General features: G+C 40.3%; 1 protein-coding gene across 1 annotated transcript; it reads right to left on the minus strand.

Moving 5' to 3' along the window:
• Positions 1 to 1,373: 1,373 nt before the first annotated feature.
• Positions 1,374 to 21,414, minus strand: LOC311522575 (actin, aortic smooth muscle-like). Its single transcript, XM_084632051.1, has 9 exons — positions 21,361 to 21,414; positions 16,361 to 16,537; positions 14,220 to 14,348; positions 12,577 to 12,687; positions 8,501 to 8,585; positions 6,442 to 6,603; positions 5,560 to 5,751; positions 3,849 to 4,030; positions 1,374 to 1,698 (listed from the first exon to the last, which is right to left on the minus strand). The coding sequence occupies exons 2-9, from the start codon at positions 16,487 to 16,489 to the stop codon at positions 1,555 to 1,557; spliced, it is 1,134 nt and encodes a 377-aa protein (XP_084488177.1). The 5' UTR covers positions 16,490 to 16,537; positions 21,361 to 21,414; the 3' UTR covers positions 1,374 to 1,554.
• Between the last annotated feature and the right edge of the window lie 3,083 nt (positions 21,415 to 24,497).

Consider the following 24,497-nt stretch of genomic DNA (forward strand, 5'->3'; position numbering starts at 1 on the left):
CACTACACAGTTGGTGTGTTTTTTCCCTCCTTGAAAGAGAGGAGCTATCTTTGCTGACAAGTCCTCTTTCTAGCTGTGAATGAAGGATTTAGGAAGTACCAGTGCAGAGTGCAGTGACATCAGTGAGAGAGAGATCATTGTCCAGTTGTTAGATCGCTCGACTGGGTGTCGAGAATCCTGGATTATATTCCAGACTCTGCCCTTGGAAGACCTTGTCCAATCACTCTTCCTCTCTGTGCCATGCTTTCTCAATCTAGGAACAGGTATAATACTTACCTAGCATACCTCATAGTGAGTGAACTCGGAAGGCCTGGTATTAAAGTCATGAAGTCAAAGGGAGGCTTTCCTAAGGAGTGCAGAATCAGGTCCATATGTCAAATAAGTTTGTTTGGCACTTGAAACATAGCAAGGAGGGTACAAACGCTGTCATCAGTTTCAAGGACAGTACATTACAGTACACTGAGCCATTTGGAAGTAAAGGCAAATTTTTTTTATAGAAATTGTGAAACTTTTGTTAGTTTAATTTTAAAATTGCTTATCTTGAATACTTAGTTGGAATTTAACAAAGCAATTTTCATGAGCTAATTAAATTAAAATAGACTGTTATGACTACTTATTATTATATGTTTATACTAATTGGTTACTATATAATTAATGTAAATCACTTTAGCATGGATAATTACACTTTTATTGATCCATTAAACCAGAAGAGTTTGATAACACATTTGAAAGGCTTGTTATTTACTTAGTATTAATTTATTTGGCATAAAAAGGACAGTGATAGCAAGTTAATTAAAATCAATTAACTGATTAAAAAAAAAGACATTTAAGCAGAACAATGTGTGACAGGTAAATTAATCTGGTACATGTAATTACAGCACCAAAGCACTACAGTTTGTTGACCCTTGTGGCTGATAGCATGGGTTCCTGCCAAACAATCATGGGAAGCAAAGGAAAAGATTATATGCAACTTCTGCACAAAGAACTTTGCACTTTAGGACCCATCTAAATTTGCTGTGTCTGCCACTTTCTCACTGTGGGGAAATTCATCCCTATACAGAGGGACAGCAAAAAAGCTATGCACCACATAATACTCAAATAAGGCTTATAGGGTGCATAGACTTTGTGATGGGTCTCTGCACAAGGGGAGAATTTCAATTTATATGAGGTTGGAGAAATCATTTAATTTTTGTGCAGTTCAGATTCTCCATCAGTAAAAGAGGGTAATACTACTGATCAGCACCACAGCAACTTTGTGAGGCTTAACTTGTGAATGTTTGTAAAATGCTCTGAGATTCATGAAGGAAAATTTCTACAGAATTGATTGTTTTATTGCTATAATTACTCTTGGAAGGCATCTGTCAACTGCATGTTAAATTACAGTGTCTTTTCCTCATTCAAAAACAAGACAAACAATATACTAATCAGCATGATAACCATTTATTGTGTTTTAATAAGCGATGGAAGGAAGCCTAAAGCATGTACTGCCCACAAGGGGGGATGTGGTGTAGAGAACCGCTGATACTTATCACTGATGGCATATCATGAGTGTACTCAAAAGCATTTGCGATGGACAATAGAAGGACCAGCTTCCTCATATTCATCTTTGCTGATCCACATTTGCTGGAAGGTAGACAGGGAAGCCAAGATCGAGCCCCCAATCCAGACGGAGTACTTACGTTCTGGTGGTGCGATCATCTAGAAGGGGAGAGAAGTGTAACATTTTACGAGCAGAGTAATGAGTAGCTCACACAATAACATCTCGTCTGTGCAAATTTACTAGGTCAAAGCCAGTTCTCCATTACAGCAGTGCAATACCATTGAAATAAAACATCCAACAGCTAAAAAGCCAGTCATCTCTTCAGCCTTGCAGCTGCAGTCAGAATTATTTCAATGTAACAATTTGGCTCCTGACTATATGGGCCAGATCCTGAGAGGAAGCCAATGGAGTGGCAGATACTCAGCACTATTCTGAATCAGACCTGAAGATGGTAATGAAAAACGGGCAAGGACCAAAACAGTCAGCTATCTGCAGATTGCCAGGGGGTTTTAGTAACTTGATCCACATTGAAGCCAAGAAAGTGCTCATCAGCTGTTTATTACATGTTATCTAGATGAAAAACAACCACTTGCTATGCACGTACCTGGGTGTCCCAGCTAAAATCCCTAGATGGCCTTTCCTTTAAGGTGTGTTGTAGTGCATTAACGTTCTTTGGATGCATGTGGGCCAATATACTTAACTAACTGACTTTCAAGTAAGTTGAGATTGCACGGAACCTCACAGGATTGGGCCCCATATACTTTTAGATTTTCAAAAATGATTGTGTTTGGGTGCCCAATTTGAGACACTTTAAAGGGGTCCTAGAGGGCAGGTGCTCAGCACTTTTGGAAAATCAGGCCCTAATAAGGTGTCTCCAGTTGGGCCCCCCCAAATCACTAGTAACTTTTGAAAATCTTGGCCCTAGTTGTTCATTAAGATTTAAATGAGATGCTTATTTAATTAGATTAAGGCTAAAGAGTTGTGCTGCTGCTTGTAATTATTCCTATTTCATGAGAAAGTTACCAGAAAAGTTTGATTTAATGAGTGTTTGATTTGGGCAGCATCTTGTAGGGGGTTTTGTTGCTGTTTAACAAACCCAGAGTTGGTCCCCAGAGCTTTAATATCTGAGAATAATTTTTGGCACCCTCACCCAAGTCAAAGTTAATTGTTCATCTCTTCTCAGTGTGATCTAGTAGACAAGGACCTGGACTTACTGCTTGACCTGGGTTCAATTCACAGCTCCGCCCCGAGCTGCTGTGTTACCATGGGCAAGTTTCTTCACTTCTGTGTGCCCCTATTTCCCCTCCCACCAGTTATCTGTCTTGTCTATTTAGATTGTACATTCTGTGGGGCACGTAGCGGAAAAGTCTGATGACAGCTGGCCTAGTGGCCTCATGGTTTCTGCCAATTCGGTCATCCCAGAGGGAGCTCAGACTGCAGCCTCAATCACCCCTCATGCTCCAATTGCTCCTCCAGAGATGGGTCACTACAAAGGAGTGGGTGGAGGGGTGGGGAACAGTGCAAGATAGAGGAACCTGGGCCTACCTATGCCATCAAGTCCTGACCCAGGGTCCTAGCGGTTTATTAAAGCGTCCAGCCCTGTTACTGAGCTACCTCAAATTATGTTTTCCCCTGGGTCATTTCCTTCTAGTCTGGAGTTCCTCAGTTGGAGGCACGGTCACTGGCTTAGCAGACTCTCTTTGGTCTCTTAGCATATGTCTACGCAGCAATTAGACACCCACAGCTGGCCCATGTCAGCTGACTTAGTCTCATCGGGCTTGTGCTAAGGGGCTGTTTAATTGTGGTGCAGACATTCAGGCTCGGGCTGCAGCCCGAGCTCTGGGAGCCTCCCACCTGATACGGCCCTAGACCCCAATCCTCCTTTGGTTTTTGCAGCTCCATCCTCTCCTGTTTCTCCTTCTACCTCTTTGGTTGTTTATTCAGTCTCTCTTTTGATGGGTTCTCTCTTCTCCTATTTCAATTTCCATTAGAGTCACAGAGGGCTCTGTTGTTGGCTCCCTCTTTACACTGTCTTTAGGAGACCTCATTCACTCACACAGTTTCAATTACCATTTTTATGCCAATATCTGACAAATCTGTCTCTGAATCCTGAGTGACATTGATAAAATAAGGAAGAAAGGTTAGATGACTTGCCCAAGGTCACAAAAATCCATGGCACAGCCAGGAACAGAATCAGCTGCAGTAGCTTCCAGTCTTCTGTTCTAAGCACTAAACACTTGTTCTCTTGTGGTCTGATTTCTTAACAAAAGAAACTCGAAAAAAAATCTGTATAAAGTGCTAGGATTACCTTAATCTTCATAGTACTTGGAGCCAAAGCTGTGATCTCTTTCTGCATGCGATCACCAATACCAGGGTACATTGTTGTTCCCCCAGAGAGCACATTATTAGCATAGAGATCCTTACGGATGTCAATATCACATTTCATAATGCTGTTATAAGTGGTTTCATGAACACCTGCAGATTCCATTCCTGTTTGAAAATAATATTTCAATACATTACATGTATATGTTTAGGAATCCATTTCACCTATTTCTTTACTACTGTCAACATGGAAGGATGACTCATTCTGATCAGGGTCAATGGTCCCTAAACATACTGTATTTGCTGACATAGCTCCCTTAAGAAAATTCCAGGAACAAGCTATGAGATGCTGGGGGGTGGGTAGGGTGGGAAGATAAAGATAAGTGCAATTTTTTACCTTCCCTGTCAAGTCCGGGTGGGAACAGGATTACAAATGGCAGACATAAAATAGACTTGAAAAGAAGAAAAATTCTCTCCTACTGTGTTCTAATGCTTGGGATTTAGATTGCCTCAAGTATAAATTGATGCCATCATTTAGCAAACAAAAAAAAAGAGCAGTTTGAGCTGTTCCCACAATAGTCTGCTGTTCCTGCGGTCAAGTATATTGGTATTAGCAAGAAGTAAGACCCACTCTCAACTCCAGCTGGATAAAACGATTCTTATAAGCCAGTTTGAATAACTGGGTAACATGAAAACACAGTAAAGCCCACTTATGGTGGTGATATTTTTCCCCCAGAAGAGATACAAGGAGTTTCCCTGTGACAGAGTACAATTTACACAGAGTCATGCTTTCAAATAATTCAGAACTCTCATTCTGACACGGACTTGTGTGCCCAAGAACTGCTGGGCATCAGTGGTGGTTCTGCTACTGTGTATCCTCAAATCCCTTAATCTTTCCACATCCCAGTTTCCACAGAGGCCTGCTCCTGCTCCAGGACAGGGGCTCAGATACCGAGATGGGGGCTATACAGGTGCTTCAATGGACAGACTTGTTGATAGAAATCAGTGAGAGTTTTACCACTTCCAGGGAAGCAGGACTGAACTGACTATGGGCCAGTCCTGCTGTCATTACTCAGGCCTCGTTGCTGAAGTCAATGGGAGGAAGGCTTGAACTACCATACACTGAAGGTGGATTTTGACTCTACAAAGGGTTGTAGATAAACTACTGGAAAATAATAATACATGGGTTTTATACTCTATAGCTTGCTGAGCTGAAGACTAGGGAACTGATTGTGGAGCAGAGGCAGCATCTGGATGAGAAATATTTTTTCTTACATTCTCAGATATTTATCTCACCTAGCACTAATGTACAGCTGTACTGATATCAATCCGTCTGAACTGGAAGCAGTATCTTCTCATGGTACTAAAGTACTGGCTGGTAGGCTTTGGTCTTAGTCTGGTGAACTGGTACAGGTGTTTGACACAAACATGAAAAATCACTGTCTTAGAACCCTGGTACTTTCTAGCCTGATAGGCAAATTAATATATAGCAAAACCACCAGATCTGTCTACATTTTCCAAAGAGTAACTTCCCCATATATCAGAGGGGCTGAGCAAACCCAACTCCTGATGGAGTCAATAGAAGCTACAGGTTCTCAGGACATAAAAGTATCTATATTTTAATGTTTCCCTTACAGTTAAACACAACATTATTTTCCAATTCAGCCACGCCCTTTGCAAACACCGCCCAGGCACACCTATGAATGAAGGTTGGAAGAGAGTTTCTGGGCATCGGAATCTTTCATTCCCAATGGTGATGACTTGCCCATCAGGAAGTTCATAACTCTTCTCGAGAGAAGAGGAAGAAGCAGCTGTTGCCATTTCATTCTCAAAATCCAAAGCCACGTAGCAAAGCTTCTCCTTTATGTCCCGCACAATCTCACGCTCCGCTACAAACACCCAACAAAAAGAAGAAAGAAATGTTATTTTAAAAAAAGGATCACATTAATTATATCTTTTATCAGCATTCAATATGGCAGCCAGAAGACACTCTCGGGACAGATTCCATCACACGTGTGCGTGCGCGCAGGGATGCAGTATAGTCTAGTGGATTAATCACAGACTTGTGACATAGGGACTCTTGGGCTCTAGTTGTAATTCTGACATTGACCAATGTGTGGCCTCCAGGAAATTGCTTAACATTTCCATGCCCCAGTTTCCCCATCTGTAAAATCATGCTGATTGTGTCATACTTCCTTCTAGGGGTATTGTGCAGATGAATTCATGTTTGTGCCACCAAACCTCCAACAAACATCACTAGCCAGAACACAATAGTAAAAATATTGCCATATACTAGTTCCCCTTGGGAGCAAAATGGCTGTGACAATACATGGACAAAAAAAACAAAACAGCTTATTTATGTTGTACATTTCCTGCTCAGCCTGCAAAGCACCAGCATCCTGGACCTTAGAGATGGAAGAAGCCCACTAGCTCACACTGTCTATGTCTCTGGCCTATCGAGGGTTGTACCTTGCAATGCAGCTTTGGTGTAGCAAATCACATACACACTTGAAGTCCAATATGACACCAAAAAGAGTTAGTGTGCCCATGTAAGTTGCATATGGAAGGCATCTTATTACCAGTGGTGACGAAAGAATAGCCTCTTTCTGTGAGAATTTTCATGAGATAATCAGTGAGGTCTCTCCCTGCCAGGTCCAGCCTCATGATGGCATGGGGCAAAGCATAACCCTCATAGATGGGTACATTGTGTGTGACACCATCCCCAGAGTCCAGAACGATTCCTGGGAAAGAAAAGGAAAAGCTTGGCATTCTCAGCCAACATAGAACCCACAACTTCTGCACATTCTAAGAGAAAGCTGAAACAATAATAAAAGGACTTTGTTAGGAGATGTTCATATGATAACCCCTTTTGTCTTCATTATAAGTGGAGCTCTGCTTGTGTGTGGTGGAAATTGTTAGCATACACAAAGAAGCAACTGCCTTTGGCAAAAGCATGAAGCATTCTGCAATTGTACTGTATTGTTCTCTCTCAACTGATGCGAATGATAATGATCTTACATTTATACAGAGCTCTTCATCTCAAAAGACTCAGAGCACTACATGGACTAAAAATGATGTAAAATTGCACACAGAGATCATCTCATCGACAATTAAAATACAGCCTCCTCAGGGCTGAACACAGCAACTGTTTAACAGTGCATTGCATTGCACTGTGTAGTGTTGCTGCACTTTAGGGCAGGAAGTGAAGAACATCTTTTCCATTGAAAAGTGGATGAAAGTTTCCAATATTAAATACACACAGAATGGAGTCTTTTAAAGGAATCAACAATTTGCCACAAAGGTTGATTCCCACAAACGGGTGATCTCTTTTCACAAACTAGACACGGGGTGGGCAAACTTTTTGGCCCAAGGGCCACATCTGGGAATAGAAATTGTATGGCGGGCCATAAATGCTCACAACATTGGGGTTGGTGTGCAGGAGGGGGTGAGGGCTCTGGTTTGAGTATGGGCTTCGGGGTGGAGCCAGAAATGAGTTCGGGGTGTGGGAGGGGGCTCCAGGCTGGGGATTAGGGTGCGGGGTCTGGGATGGGGCTGGGGATGAGTAGTTTGGGGTGCAGGAGGGTGCTGGGACAGGGGGTTGGGGCGTGGGGAGGGTCTCAGAGTGCAGGCTCTGGACAGCGCTTACCTCAAGCAGCTCCCAGAAGCTGCAGCATGTCCCTTCCCCGGCTCCTATGTGGAGGCATGGCCAGGTGGTTCTGCACTCTGCTCTGTCTGTAGGCACTGCCCCTGCAGCTCCCATTGGCTGTGGTTCCCAGCCAATGGGAGCTGTGGGGTCAGTGCTTGGGGTGGGGACAACATGCAGAGCAGAGCCCCCTGGCTGTCCCTAGGCATAGGAGCTGGAGGGGGGCCAGGTCGCTGCTTCCCCAGCTGGAGGGCCAGAGCAGGGCAAGCCCCAGACCCCATTTCCCAGTAGGAGCTCGAGTGCCGAATTTACATGGCTGGTGGGCCGGATCCTGCCCACAGGCTGTAGTTTACGCACCCCTGAACTAGACTGAGGCACCAGGTTGTAAAGCCAGATGGTATTTTCAATTTTTTTCAAAATGTACCAAGGCCTCAGTGTTCCTGAAATATAATTTATGGCCTTAATACTTGATCAGGTATTAAATGGTTGTCATGAGGGATCTCTCTGCTAATGCTAATTATCTCTTCACAGCAGACTCTGAGTTAGATAATTGACAAGTATAATGTTTAAACAGGATATTTTCTTATAATGATTCAATAGTATTCTTTTGTCAGGAACATGTTTAATGGTAAAGATAACATGGAAATAAATAAAGTGGGGATTTGGAACATGAGTTGGTTAAGTGTTTGCTTCTTTTATCTGATGTGCAGTTAAGTGGAGTCTCAAACTATATCGTCTTTCTCTAATATAAACATAGGTTATATGCTCCTCAGAGAAATTCTCCGATACATGAACAGGTAAAGGGCTAGTACTTTTGGAACAGAAAGAGAAGAGTTCTATTCTTGTAATGGCCAGGGCCATGATATGCTTGTACAGTATAGGGCAAGCATGCAGTTCCTAGATGGCTATAGCTTCTTGACAGAACATATATAGTGTGTCTATATCAGCATACATGAGAGAGACAGACAGTAAGACTGACACCCACAGAAACTCACCAGTGGTTCGACCAGATGCATATAGAGATAGAACTGCCTGAATTGCTACATACATAGCAGGTACATTGAATGTCTCAAACATGATCTGCAATTAAGAGTTTAGGAATCTTTAGGCTATACAATCAGGAGCATTTGAAGAGACAATAAGTCTTCCCTTAACTTATAGATCACTTGCTAGTGCAGATTTATACCCAGATAACTCATCTCCCCAACAACCTACTAAAATTAATTTCATCCATTCACTGCTCTGTAAACAAAATTCTGTGTCAACCCAAAGGAAAAAAATATCCGTAACATGTATATTTTATCCCTTTAAAATATATTCAGATTATAAATAGGATTTAGAACACAATGTAAATAATACATGTTTGAACTTAAAAGTTAATTATTGTTGTGTCAAGCATTTTCAGCTGGAAAGAAATATTATTTAATGATGTACTTTTCCCAGTAATATTACTCTTCACATAAATAAGATACATCTTGTAGGTAAAGTTCACCCACTAGTCTAAAACAAAAAGGAAAATAAATTACATACATTTTATATTGTTTCTCTTGCATTTTAATGTTACTTTTGTATTTAAAAGTCTGGGTTTGGGATTTTGTTTTTTTTTTAACCATTAAACCCTATGCATCCGCCCTCATCCTGGTGTCAAAGCACCATTAAAAATATCACAAATTTCCTTTGCTTTCCACACTTGTTTCTCAAGAACTTGCAATAGCAAAGAGTTATAAACAATATACACTTCTATGGCCCACTTCCTCTGATGATTTTAAAGCTTTATTAAGCTGCACATCATTCCAGTGAAGTGGGTGGTGTTATATACAATTTATAGATAGGGAAACTGAGGCAAAGAATGGGGAACTAACTTTCCCAAACTCACAAATGTAATTGTAGCCATGTTGGTCCCAGGATATTAAAGAAACAAGGTGGGTGAGATAATATCTTTTAGTGGACAACTTCTGTTGGTGAGAGAGACAAGCTCTGTGGATCTCGAAAGCTTGTCTTTCTCACCAACAGATGTTGGTCCATTAAAAGATATTACCTCACCCACCTTCTCTCTCCAAACTGACAAAAGAAGTTAGGGGCATAATGGGAATGGAACCCAGGAGTCCTGACTCCTAGTCCCTGCTCTAATCACTAAACAAGAATGACTCACTGTCTACCTCAGAAACCTTCCCAGCTGCCACCACTTCCCCTGAGGTATTAGACCCCGAGGCCCCCAAGACAAATGATACCATTTCTTCAAACACTGGCAAAGAATGTCCCTAAAGCAATGCACTCACCATCCCTTTCCTACAAACTGAGAGAACCTCCTCCTTTATTAGCTACACTTGCAGTGTTCTTGAGTTCTCTCCTGATCCAGTTTTACCGGGGGGGTGGGGGGGGCAGCACACTGTACTTGCTTAGGGTTTGATCCAAAGTTCAATTAAATCAACTGAGTCTTCCAACTGATCTCACTAGGATTTGGCTTAGGTCCATATTGGGCCATATTCAGTGTGGCAGGCACACGGAGATGTAAACTACACTTCCATCTCTGTGGTAACCTAGCCCCTTGCCCTGGAGGAGGATTAGAGGGAAACACAGGTGAAGTTCTTCTATAAGTACCTATAGCAGACATACCCATTGCTATAGTATCAGAGAACCTTCTATGTTCCAGGGCAGATCTTCAAAGGCATAAATGACACTTAGGTACCTAATGTGCCATTTGCATCTTAGAAACTATGCGTCTATGTACATACCACAGGTTCTCCCTCAGGTTTGCACCAGGTGGAGCAGCTTTAGTTTCCAACTGGCCTCGCTAGGATCTCTGCTAGTGAAGGCTGTTTGGGGCAAGCACTGATAACATGGGTGCATCCCTTTCCCAGTCAGTGCTTCCCATGCTCCTGAGAGCAATTTGTCCCCCCTAGTGGAGGGAATGATATGGCCACTTTCCATCATTACAACTTCCCTCCCGAACCTGTACCTACACCAGTGGGAGCCAATGAAGACAGATAGGTTAAATTTAGACTCTTGATTTCATATGTTAGCATCTCTGCAAAGAGACTATGGTTTAAGAAAAAGATTTGTTCCTTTCAGTGACAAACTATATTTTAATTACTGGCATTTCATTTCCAATTAATGACTTAATGTAATAAGTGATAATCTTTTTTTTTTAAATTGAATTTATTATCACTGCATAATGGCAGACACACACTACCAGGCATGTCTTGCTGTGAAAGCAACAATTGTCTGGTTGTTGAAAGCAGCTATCTTGATCATGTTCTTTGCAATACCTCTTTCTTTGTATTACCTCCCAGTAAGGGGCTCTCTCAGTTCTTATTGCTTAATTAACTCATTTACATTGTCATTACACACATAAGGGTCATATTAAATGTATACCAAAAATGTGCATGAAGGGAAATGCAAATCCATGTCAATTTTTTCTTGGTACTGAGCGTGTATATATCTATATTTGTGTTTAGTACTGGTGACTCCGCACTCCAATTTTTGAGGGAAGCAGTATGGCCTTCTGGATGGAGTGGTGCTCTAGAAGACACAGACCCCTGAGTTCTAGATCAGGCTCTGATGCCAATCTGCTAGATGGCCTGGGGGCATGTCGTACAACAGAAAAATTTTCAGAAGTGCTATCTAAGTTTGGATGCCTTTAGACCTATTAAATCCCCAAACTGGCAGGGAGAATCCCATTTTTGAACACTCTGTCCCTGGCTCCTGAAATGCTGTTTCAGCTGATACCACTGCAGAGCTGCGGGCAAGATACCCTAGGCTGTGTGTCAATGCTTAGAGCCTAGTCCCCAACACCCACATTTACCATATGGCTGGAGTAATGCCTCACCCAATATGTAGGGTATCGCTCCAGCCACATGGCAGTGGGCAGACAGGCTGGGAATCATGCAGGGGGCTGGATTAGAGGGAGTAGAGGGAGAATTTGAAGCGAGAGCTAGAGAAAAAGTAGAGAAAATCATGGTTTGATGTGGAGCCAAGGAATGGATTTGGTTGGAAGGGAATTAATGCAAATAACATATTGCATATTCAAATATTAATATAACTCATTACATCATGTGGATGTGTGTGTGATGACTGCCGTCTTGGCCAACACCGGGGATTGAACTGGAGACCTCCAGCAGAGTTAAAGGTTTAAGTCCCTACAGCCCCAGCTACAGAGTCTGGCTCTTTAACTCCAGTTGTAGCAGACTCACATCATCTGTGGAGATGGGGAAACACAAATCATGCACTAAGCAGTGAATTACATATTTCCTCTGGATGGAGAAAGCTCAACCTGAGTGTATAAGGCCTAAAGCAATTTGAATCCTAGGCAAGTCCCCACTTACATGACAGCTGCATCTTCTCTGATACATTGGGGTTTGACCTGACAACCCGCAGAGGAGAAGCAATGAGTCTCTACAGCTGGAGCTAAAGAGCCAAACTCTATAGAGGGATCAATAACAAACTCACATCCTCTGTGATTTGGACGCAGAATGACACATAACACACCAACCAGCTGATTACACAAATTCTCCAGATGTCCAGTCCTACATCCTTAACAAGTACATGCTTCAGTTTCTACGTGCCCAAAACCAGACACTTAAAGGCCTGAGTTTCAGAAGTGCTGAGCACTCACAACTCCTGCTGAAGGCAACGAGAGGTTCGACATCCCAGCCCTACTGAATATCAGACCACAGTTGTCCAGAGCCAGGCATCTAAAATGAGAGACTATTGTGAGAATGTGGGGCCTAACCTCCTTACCTCACATTCCCCAGGAGAAAAATGGGACAATGCAACAAACCACCCTTGTGAGGGAAGATTACTTAGGGTTTGTAAGGCACTTGAGAAATATGAATCACTTCCAAACGTAATAACTAAACATTTTCTTCTTATCCACAGAAGAGGAACAGCATAGGCAGCAGAAAAACAAGCTTTTCCACATGTCCCAACCAATGGCCATTGATCCTACCATGGAGGCACTCCCTACAGGAAGAAGGGGGGAGTAGCATATCTAGGACCATTTAACTTTTGGCTCCTATGCTGAAACAACCTGTGCAGCACAGCATTAACACAACAATATCCAAATTGTTACCTGAGTCATTTTTTCCCTGTTAGCCTTAGGATTTAAGGGGGCCTCAGTCAGCAGCACAGGATGCTCTTCTGGGGCAACACGAAGTTCATTATAGAAAGAATGATGCCAAATCTAAAATGAAAAGACAGTTTAGGGCAACATTTTGCTGACTGCTTCCTTTCTTGGTGGGTCAAAGCTGTGTTGAAAGAGGCATTTCTCATTTCAAATACAGTTTCAATGAATTTTAAATATACTTGCACAAAAACATATGCAGGACAGGACAAATTTTGCTGTTGTTTTTAGCTGAAATCAATGGGTTTGCAGGAGTATAACAGAGTAGATCTGGGGCCAAATTCTATACCATAGAATCTTTTTACTTGGGATACCACAGATAGGCAGCCTATCATCCTTATTAAGTGGCTGTGCCCATTAAAATCCAGATGCAGTAGCTGACCTAAGAATTGGACAGGTATATGAGGGAAGGAATTCTTCATTCCAGACTGCAAAGCTGCTCCATGGCTTCTATGGTAGCCAAAGTGTCCCCATCCATGGGGATCAAGAGTCCTAGCTCATGTAGGCTTTATAAATGAAGTCCAATGATTTCCACCATCTTTGAAAATCAGATGACTAAACCTGGACCTGAACTCAGAATTGAATTGTCATTAATTCTACAGTAACTGGAGTTTATTTGCCACATAATCCGTAAAGCACTTTGAGATCCCTCATGGTGGACAGTGCTATCTATATTTAGCAATGCAAGCTTTGACAGTCCTTCAAGGCTTTGGTGACCCTTGTCTCTCCAATGTGTTCTCCAGCAGCACAGCTCAATATCTGTGCCCACTTTAGGACCTTCCTTTAATGGATACTCCATGGAAGAGTTATAAAGCCCATTAGATAAATACCAGGAAAATCTTACTTGATAGGAAATAAAGAAGCATTATCACCTCGGGATATTTATGGCTAAACTGGAGTCCTCAACAGAAAAACGTTCTATAGGGAATAAACCTGTGCTCAGAGGCCAGAGTGGGATTTAAGAACAATTTCCATCTTTTCTGCTCTAATATTTGGAATTCCCCAATACATTTTGCCTACATCATCCGCAGCACTGAGAGAGCAACATATAAATACAAGGCAAAGACATCCTTTCATGTTTTCTTGCCTGTGAGGCCAGGAGAAAGGATTGGTCCTTTCTGTTTTCTATTTTTGTGTTTCTAGGTTAAGGAAGAATGTTTTAAGGTTTCTTCATTGGGATTCTGGGGATCCCAATCTAAAACTTTTACTTTGACCAAATTCCAATAGATGTAAAAAAGCAGCTTTGCCTAAGTTAGGACTTCAAAACTGGTCCCAGCACTCTGTAAATGCAGCAGATAAAGTCAGTGTATTTCTAGATCACACTATCAAAGCTGAGGAATAATTTTATATGCATAATAATTTGGAAAAATTAAAAAGCCTCAGCAACCTATGACCGCCTTATTATTGCCAAGACAAGACCAATCACCACCTTGACTGTTCCACTAATGTATTGTACAACCTTCCCCATAAGTTCTTTGTGTCTGTTCTTTTATGGAGGCAGGGATTGTGCCTTCTTTCTGCCACACATTGTGGGTGCTACCCAAACAAATTAATAATGACTCAGACAAAATGAAATGAAGAAAAACACTCACCTTTTCCATGTCATCCCAGTTAGTGATGATCCCATGCTCAATGGGGTACTTCAGTGTCAGGATACCTCTTTTACTCTGGGCTTCATCCCCAACGTAACTGTCTTTTTGACCCATTCCTACCATAACACCCTGGAACATGTAGTTGTCAAAAAATTAGTGTTGTATTGTGTATTTTAAAGGGACACATCTTGAGAAAAAAATCACATTTTTGTCTGAAAATGTTGTACCTACTCTAGTTATCATCCTTAGTTATTGCGAAAAGCTATAACTGAAAAGTTAGAGAGGAAAGAATATTTCTCTATTTTCCACTTTTTCTGTGTGCATTTGGCAGTGCTTTGTGTAAAGTCAGTTTCATCATTACCCCTTTTTCTCTCTTGTTGAAAAGGCCCTTATCCACACACCAAGAGAGATGAAAAACATTTATACAACATATTTAAAAGGAAGTTTTTAAAAATACTTTCAGACATATTATTTACATGGGGCTGTATCCAACCCTGGATAGTCTTTTTACATTTGTCTTGATTGTAATAGCCACTGTATCTTGTTTGCCTAAGGTAATGTGAACAGCATATTTGGGACAATATTATTCAACTGCCATCAAAATCTATTCCATGTGTAGCTGGATATTCATTAATTTCATGATTTAGGAGATGTAGTCATTGAGCTGCATGCATTTGTGTAACTTAAAACTACATGCTAACTCTAATGATTAATAAAACTCAATGTGCAAGACAAATAGCTAAATAATATACCATGTTTTGTGCATACAGTATTGCAGGTTTTCAGTCATCATGTTTTACTTACAGCTACCAAGACACATTTTAGTTTTCAGGAATCTAACATCCTGACCTTGAATTCCATGCATTCTTTTACTGAAATAAGTAAACCACTTTTGACAAGTAGAAGAATATAGTCTACATTTTGTAGCAAGCACTCAATTTTGAAAATTATTAAATTGTTGAAAATACAAATATTTAATTAGGGATTGGTCCTGCTTTGAGCAGGGGGTTGGACTAGATGACCTCCTGAGGTCCCTTCCAACCCTGATATTCTATGATTCTATGATATTTTCTTTTAAAATATATAGAGAGGACATTTAAGCAGTTAAAAGAAGCTGCTAGCCACAAAATTACGCTTATCAGCCCTGCTCGGATTGATAAAGGGATGTTATTAAGGACTTTAATTGGAAACTTAATTGTCTCTACCAGTGCTTAATGTAATGATAAATGGATCTTATCTCTACTATAAATTTGGTTGCTAGTAGTATTTATGGTCTCCCAGCAATATATTTTTTTTATGCTAATAGTCCTCTATCAGCTAAGGATCATTAGTCATTTACCCTCATAGAAGGTTCACTAGTCACCTAATCTAGGATTTAAGGTCCCAGGGTTCAGACAGTTTTATAATGGGAGGCAAAAAAAGGACTATCAATGTCATGTTAAATAACAATGGTAAATCGTGAGACTAAATGGATCTTTCGTTTACTGACTGGCAGGCAGTTTTATAAAGCTGAAAATATTTACAATGAAATTTTGAAGAGATCACAGCTACACCCACTCTTCATGATATTGAAGCACCAGTTCAGTTTCACTTGTGCACATGAATACCATTGAAAGGGCCATCAGAATTCTCCTGCAGATCAATAATTGACTTTACAGCCCAGCAATACCTTTTCCAGAGAACTGGCAAAAATATTCCAACAAGGGCAAGATAGCTTACTCCCATAAAACCATTCAACTCAAATCTCCAGTTTCTAAACGCACCAGTGTCCCATGGAAACATGTGAAAGTTTGGCCTCCCTTAGAACTGGATCATTGGAGAGGAGGGATCTCAGACAAATCTGAAAAACTTTGGTCTAACTTTTTAGAAAACTTTGATTAATTCCTAGTGGATGAAAACCAAGATATGTCTTTCCTTTTCCTTCCCTGCCCCCTTGCCTTCCTTTCATTTCCCATTCTGTAAATTCTTGTCTTTTTTTTTTTTCTGTTCTCCCTGATTTTGAGGGGAAAAAACATGAATACAATAATTTTTTTACAAAAGAACTACAGGCTCAGACCTACATTATGCTTATATCATATCTAACACAGTTTTCAAGGGCGGTATAAGAGAAATAAAACCTTTGTCCTTTTGGAACAACTAACCTGGTGTCGAGGACGTCCAACGATCGATGGAAAAACAGCCCTTGGCGCATCATCCCCTGCAAATCCAGCTTTGCAAAGCCCAGAGCCATTATCACATACAAGAGCAGTGGTTTCATCTTCATCACACATTGTATCTCACAGTTCTAGGCTGTAGCAACAGCAACTTACTGCAGGTGGCTGGGGGCAGAAGCAGCTCTTGATCATTTAGAAATTACATTGCTGTAAAAGAGAGTCTTGAAAAATAATCCTAAACAGTGAAGACTACCCTAAGATCCCAATCTAGCAAAGCACTTAAGCATACGTTTAATTTTCAGCAAGAGTAGGTCCCATTGAAGCTAATGGAACTACTCATGCGTAAAGTTAAACATATATTGAAGAGGTTTGCTAGACCTTTTTCCCCACATCCAAAAGGCAAACCTTTATTTCACATGACCTCTAAAGCAAGAATCCAGAGACATCCTGGTGTTATTGAATGACCATTAGCCACATTCAGTCAAGGCAGAAATGTTCATCTCTCCCTGGCTATGCCAGGGCTGAATTAGCTATTCTAGATGATCCACTTTTCCTGGTACTTGGACAGTTAAGACTGAATTCATTTTTTTCATATTTTATATATATGATTTTTCCTCTCTGTTGATTTTCCTCTCTGTTGATTCAGTTAAGACTGAATTCATTTTTTTCATATTTTATATAAAAGATTTTTCCTCTCTGTTGATTTTTATATATAAAAATCAACAGAGAGGAAAAATCTTTTTCAAATTTTAGTACTTCAGATCAGCATGGCTCTATGGAAACCATAGAGGGGGGTTGTTTGTAACAGGTAATGACTGCATTCAAACAGATTACTCTGAGATGCTGTTTTGGGAGATTTTTTAGCACTAAATTGCAAGTGACAGTGTCAAAGTAACATGATCAATTGTACTAAACACCATTTATGTGGTCTACAAACATTTCGCAAATTCCCCTTCTCCCCCAGCGTGTAAGAGCCAATTTGAGAAATGAATGACTAAAAATAATCCTCCCACAAAGTCGCAGGAAAGCGTTTGCTGTGTGTTTTTAAATGGCAGCTGCTCTGTTATGTTAAGTGCTTGCTACAGGAACTATTCTATATTTGTAAATGGTGAATTCCTTATCAACGGGGCTATTCTAAGAAGTGGCGTGGGACATAACTGGCTCAACTAGCCAAAAACAATTTGACTCCAGCAGCTCGCCAACACATCGGGTGAAATCCTGGCCCCATTAAAATCGATGGCACAACCCCACTGATTTCACTGGATCCTCGATTTCATCTATAGACTTCTGTTTGGGAATCTCTCAAGTTTACTTTTCAGACCGGGCATTCCCCTCCATTTACCACAGGCAGAAATAGAGTAGAAAGAACATGCTTCTCCCTCCATGGCAACTCACAGAAGCCCTATACCTCCACTCAGGTTAGAGTAGTGAGATTCAAGGAATAACACTACCCTGGCTCTCTACTAACAGTCGGGCCAAAATAAATGCTGCTTAGAATGACTAACTCCCAAGCTACATCTGCACCCTCGCTGGCATGGTGGATCTTTGGCAGGCATGGACAGTGAAGCCAATGCCAGCATGACCTCTCGGGGAACCACGGTGCCATGGAGCAGCCCCTCTGTGGAGCAGAAGCATCCTTTCCCCAAGATTTCTGCAGTCCCAGGGGTTGGCTGGCCATGCACCAGGCCCTTTCCATGGCCCTCAAACCTGTCCACCAGAAGGGAACGTTTGTTTTAAAGTTTGAACTCCATAAGTTTCCTGGGCTCTCCATCCCTTCCTGCAATCAATACATTAATTAATAAATTGGAGGCCAATCAGAAAAGAGTTAGATTTCTGAGAAATGGGGATGCTAAAATTGAATAAATTACTCAAGCCATGAAAGTTTAACAGGGTTTCCCTGCAGCTGACAGGGATCAGTACATTAAATTTCTTGATTCTTTTCTTCACAAGTCGTCAGGACGACAACATAGCAGCACCAGCACAAAAGTCACTACCCAACCTTTTCTGTGAGGCCTGACGAGAATGTAAAGAACTACTAAGATTTTACTTGCCTGTTTCCTTCCTCCCTCTTCCCCACCCCAAAATACACCCCTGTGAGCAAATAAAATTTTGAAAGGGTGATATTGATAAAACTAAATATAAGACTGGTCAAAAAAACATTTGCAAGAAATGGGATCATGATGCAAAGATATGAATTTTAAAATGTCATAAAAGGAAAATCATTTTAACTTTTATGGACTTATCTGTATCCAAAAATTCCTTTCCTCTGTTCATTAGTGAATGGGATCATTTGATCACTTGATTGTTAACTGTACTAAATACATTCACTTAGGAATGTATTTAATTACTACTCCTAGTATTGTCTTCTCTTTCTGAACAGCCAGTTACACTGACTTTGATTGCTGTTTACTGTCTTCTGAAACTAGGAGGACGGTATTTGATAGTATGTATTGAAAAACTCATTCATTGACATGACTCCAACAATATAAAGATTAGTCCAGATTTTGATTTTTCCTACATGGGTGTAAATCTGGAGTCAGAACAAGTGACATTTTAAAGCACACAGCAATGGAATTACCTTAGGTTTGCACTGGTGGATATGTGATAAGTTGTGATTCTCAAAGCCTAAAACTGGGGAAACCCTTTCACAAGTCCAGCTCTGCCAAAAGTCTCTGCTAGCCCATGCTGCTTCAGGCAGAGATGCAGAGGACATACTGCTGGATTTGCTGTGCAATATCTTAATAGTGAAACATACATGGCTCCTATTCATACATATGCTATGTATTTTTTGTCCATAACACTGTCAGATTAAGTGCATTAATATTTAAAAACTAGATTAACCAGTGTGTTCAAATAGCATCACAGAAAAATCTCAAGACAACTCTGAGTTACTCTTGTAAATACTGACTGTGGATCAAATTATGTCCTCAGTTACTAATGCTCAGCTCCCAAGTAATTGGGTTACTGTGTAAATATAACCGATGGCAGAATTTGGCCCTTTATCTTCAGTCAGAAAGCTATGCTTTGCTTATTATTTCAGGATTATAAGGCCCCAAATGCTAAAGCATTCAGCACTTAGGGCACATTTGTCCAGCCTGCAGTGGAGAGCCTCTCAGCCTGGGTTAACACCAGACTTGGGCTAGCGTGGCTTGAGCTAGCCCTCCAAAAAATAGCTGCACAAACCATGCTTTGAAGCTACAGCTCAGGTTCTGAAACACCCCCCATCCCGTACTTCCGTAGGCTTACAGTGCGTCACTTTCAGAATACTTCCAAGATGGAGTCATGCCTGCATCTTTCTTTTTGCTGAACCTACAGAAGCATTAACAATTAGCTCCTTTCCTCAAAAGCAGCTTTTTGGATATCTACTGTAGGTATTCAGAACAGGAAGGAGAATTTCCAGAAATTAGCTGGATTGCAATTTTATTTCCAATCTTAGCTCACTTACAAAAAATGCTACTAACGATGTCCACTAAAATACTGGGATAATTTAGGAGGAAATTGGTTTAATGGTCTTCCGAGAAAGTTATGAAAAGAGAGTGTGCTGATTACAACTTAGGGATCCCAAGGTATACTTTTATTCTTATCGTTTTTACCTTTTTCATCCAATGAAAAAAAAAAAAGATTTTAAACATGGCTGTAAATGTTTGCTTCAGGAGTTTTATATTTAGACCATAAAAATAATTCAGCTCAGGGCTGAAATGTTGCAAGATATATTTGAGCTTTATTTGAGAGGTTGTGTGGGTTTTTTTTTCTTTTTTAATAAAACCAACAAAGGAACAAAAACAGGAAGATTTGCCTTGGCTTAAACATGAATTTTCTGGCTCTTGCATCTCACTTTTATTTTTGTTTTGTTTTGTTCTGCATTGAGTATTTCACTTGCTATTCTTTACTCTTTATTCATAAAACAGGGTGTAAGTCTTCTAGGACACTGTTAAGTATTTCAATACCTTACTTAATATAATTTGAAACTAAATAACAAATTCTGACCAACATTTTTAACCAGTTATATGACTGGTATTTTGTACCTGCACAGTAACATAAGAAAGGGACGGGGGTTTTATGACTGCCTTAAAGTTAACTTAGCAGGTGAAGGATGGAGTTTTTGCTCTCTTCCCACAATGTGATACTGAAAAATCCACTGCAGGTTAGTTAACAGTTTCAGCACTATTTTGTAATGTTTGCTCAATGTATATGAGCATTAAGAGACAGAGCATTAAGTGCCTTTATTCCTGAACCAAATCCCATTAAAACACAATGGAAAACTTTGCATTCATTCCTTGGATTCCAATGTGGTCCTTATCCAGCCAGAAAACACTAGTAAGGTTCTAAATCTACTGCAGTTCAGTCCTAAATAAATCTTTCTGGAAGGTGTGTGCAGTTTCATCATCCATACAAATGGACTCCCATATGCATTAGGAGTACATAATTCCATTCATATCTAATTCAAATCTTTAATATTAAAAATGTATATGACATTAAAGTCTTGTTAGTATATACACACAAAAACCCACTCATCTCTCTCAAACTTGCAAAATTAAATTAAGTACTGAAAAGGTCTTGTATTACTAAGACATTATTACTTTTACAAAAGATGCAGCACATTTACAGTTGTACTATGAAATGTCAAATAACTGCAAGCAACAGAACACAAAGTTCATTTTGTGCTCTGTTATCCTTCCTTTTTTTATTTTGGTTGCTCACTAACTGGCAGTTCAGTTTATATGCACCAGTTCTTCCAAGTCACAAAGGAAGTGAAGTTCTATGGCACACTACTTTTGAATAATTCTGAGGCTCAGCACATAATAACTATGGCGTTACATCTTGATCACTTAAGGAATAGCCCCTTTGGGATTACTTGCATGACTGAGACAAGCAAGATCTAGCCCATAGTTTACAAAGGAGCAAGAGCTTCAGGTACTTTTGAGATCCTAGACCTGTAGCATTAAATCATCAAATACAATGTGAAATTATCTCAGGGCAATACTTACTCAAGAGAACAGGAGATGGTGAGGATTCGTAAAAGCTCCTTTGTAAAAGTGAAATGATCTCACCTTCTATTACATTTATATCAGCTTGAGGAATGGAGTTCGCAGAATACCTACATCTGTCAAGCCATTTTTGGAAACATTTGTTTTCAGCTTGTGCTTATCAAAGTGTCAGCTTAAAGGACAGGATAAATTAGGGCAGAATTTCTGACAACCCTGGATTCTTTCCCACTAAGTTGTTCACTACGTTATGGTTAATAGTAAACTTTCCTCCCACTAAAATACAAAAAAGAACCTCTCACACAAGGGTTGAATAAGGCTGAAATAATCCGTACATCCATTGCTGTCATTGAAAAGCTTTTTGCTTCATTACACCACAAATAACTAAAAATAGCCTACTATCATTCTCTTACCAGTCACCTAGAAGCTGCCACTGGTTAAAGGAAAAGTTCTTACCATGTACAGTACTGGTGTTTCAACTGTACACGTTATCTGTTTTTGTAGTACAGAGACAGAAAATAGCCAGCTTATCTTGGTGCTTGGATGACTCTGTACCTGAAAATGGGGGTTGAATCAGCAACAAGTCACCCAACTGAGTGATAACTATTTTACATCTAAAGAGGGTTATTATATACAGTGTGTCTATCACAAAAGGGCTGTGACGTTCTTGAACTTTTATAAGATCACGAAATGGTGAATCCAAATAGAAAATAAACAAAATCAGTCTTGGTCAAAATCCAAGAAATAAAGACTCATTAAAGGGAATAAGCAATAGCTTTGTTGGCTAATGCACTTACAATAGTTGCTATTAAGGAGTCAACACTTACCTACAGTAGTAATTCTGCATTATTTCCCTATTCTCCAAAAAGGAAATAACTAAAGCAGCATCTCAGACACTACTGGGGATGAATGTTGACTTTGTAAATATCAAGATCTGAACAACTGTCCTACTCCACCCTGAATGTAGCCTGTGATAATGTAGCAGAATTCAAGTACAAGATTCCTTCAGCCCACAGTCGATGATTCACTTCAGTTCATGTGACATATGTTCTAACAATCAGCTTTGTATCTGCCACATCCCTGTAGCCATTAAACTCTTTCCATTTCAAAACTCACCAGGTGTTCAATTTTCTTCTCTGTCTAGAAGTGCCTCTCTAGAAGAGGAAGAAAGGCTATTCACATGTGTTCGTATGTATCCCTTTGCCTGATTATGTAACCTTTCCTGATCTCTGAACAGCTGTCACTCTTGCAGTCAGACTGACTTCTAAACTGTTCATCCATCATTCCCTTTTTCTTTCACGGACAGAGGAACAGCAGTCATTTTCAAACTTCCAGATGACATTCCGCCACTTACACGGATCCTTTTCTACAAAAGGATCACAGCATTTTGCAAACATCTAGTTTTAGGTCCTCCCTCTAATTTTGTGTCCGTCATTAAGTATATCCCCGTTTTACAAATAGAGAAAACTGAAAAAGACAGTACAAGCAATTGTTATGCAAGGTCACAGAGGAAGTGGCAGAGTGAAGAAGTGAATTCATGTGCCCTGAATCTCAGTCTCAAGTTCCAAACAAGGTCCCTATTTATTTTAACATACGAAATAGGAAACCATTTCAAATCAGCCATATAGTGAACGACACAATACCCATCCATCTCCTCCTTCCTTCCTTGTCTTCAAAACAATGGGCACAATTCTGTAACCATTTACACTGGTATAAATCAGGAGCCATTCCATCGAACGCAGCAAAGGTACAGCAGTGTAAAAACTGGTAAAATGAATCAGAATCAGGCCCACTATTTGACGCCATTTGAAGCCTAACACCACATTTTACAAACACTTCTGAATAGATAATCGGTCAAATTCTCAGTTGTTATAATTCAGCAAAGCTCCATTAAGAGTAGTGGAGCTATGGCCTTTTATATGGTGAAAGCCTAAACTGAACAGTGCCCAAGTGCTATCAAGGAGTGTGGTGTGGAATAGCCTCAGGTCCAACAATAATCTCATGAATGCTCTGCACTCACAGCATACTGCATTTCTGAAGACGATTAGGAAAGCTGCTCAGTTCACTTATGTCACCAGAAACCTGGACAGTTCTGCTTGTCTATAAAGTATTGCTAAATCAAAAGTAATTTAGACAAGTGGTTTTAAATGAGGATTCCCACAGCAAAAAGCTGAAAGCAAGTTGAAGACAAGAGCATTACAGTTACACAGGCCAAATTTGACTGTGAATCCTGGGTATTGCAAAGTCCACACTAGTTGAGAGATTTTTATGAAATCTTGCATGCATGCAGATCTTTTATCAACTAGATGATACATTTTCTTGTGTTGGCACCTACAAAGATGGGTTAGCCATTTAATGACAAAGTTAACAACAACAACAACACACAATTAAGTATAACCTGGCCTTTTTCCTAGGATTTCTAAACCCACATATGCATGGCAGTGCCAAACTTGGAAAGGAGGATCAAGTAAGTCCTAAATGTATCTCAGTCAACTTGACCATTTAACAGGTTTCAGAGAAGCAGCTGTGTTAGTCTGTATTCGCAAAAAGAAAAGGAGTACTTCAAGTGAGCTGTAGCTCACGAAAGCTCATGCTCAAATAAATTTGTTAGTCTCTAAGGTGCCACAAGTACTCCTTTTCTTTTGACCATTTAAGTATCACTGTGTCACAGAGGCTCATTTGTAGCTCACTACTCTGGTCAGTAACTCGTCAGGCCTGACACACTCATAGGTATCTACAAGATGTCATGTCTTTGGAAAATTCACTGATCATTAATATTCTTGCATGATGTATGTACGCAATGGGTATTATGAGTTATGGATATATGGTAGAACTATGACTAAAATGTGTTTAAACCAGACATATCAGGGGCAGCTAGTAAACAAGTCTGCCCTAGACAAAGGAATAAGTCTGCTTCTCTGAGCAGTCCAGACATCGGGCAGAGACAATGAAGGTCTATTTACATATTAGGTAAATAAAGCTATCAGGTTAGCAAGCATAGGAGGCGACAGCTTGGCATATACACTCCGCAGGAGAGAGAAGCCTGGTCTCCATTTTACTTTTCAAAATATACATCGGCCTATAAAGACAGAGGGCTGAACCTCAAAGTGATAAACAATAGAATCAACTGACTTATACAA

This window comes from Lepidochelys olivacea (assembly GCF_965140295.1).
Source record: "Lepidochelys olivacea isolate rLepOli2 genome assembly, chromosome: 6".
Lineage (NCBI taxonomy): Eukaryota > Metazoa > Chordata > Testudines > Cheloniidae > Lepidochelys > Lepidochelys olivacea.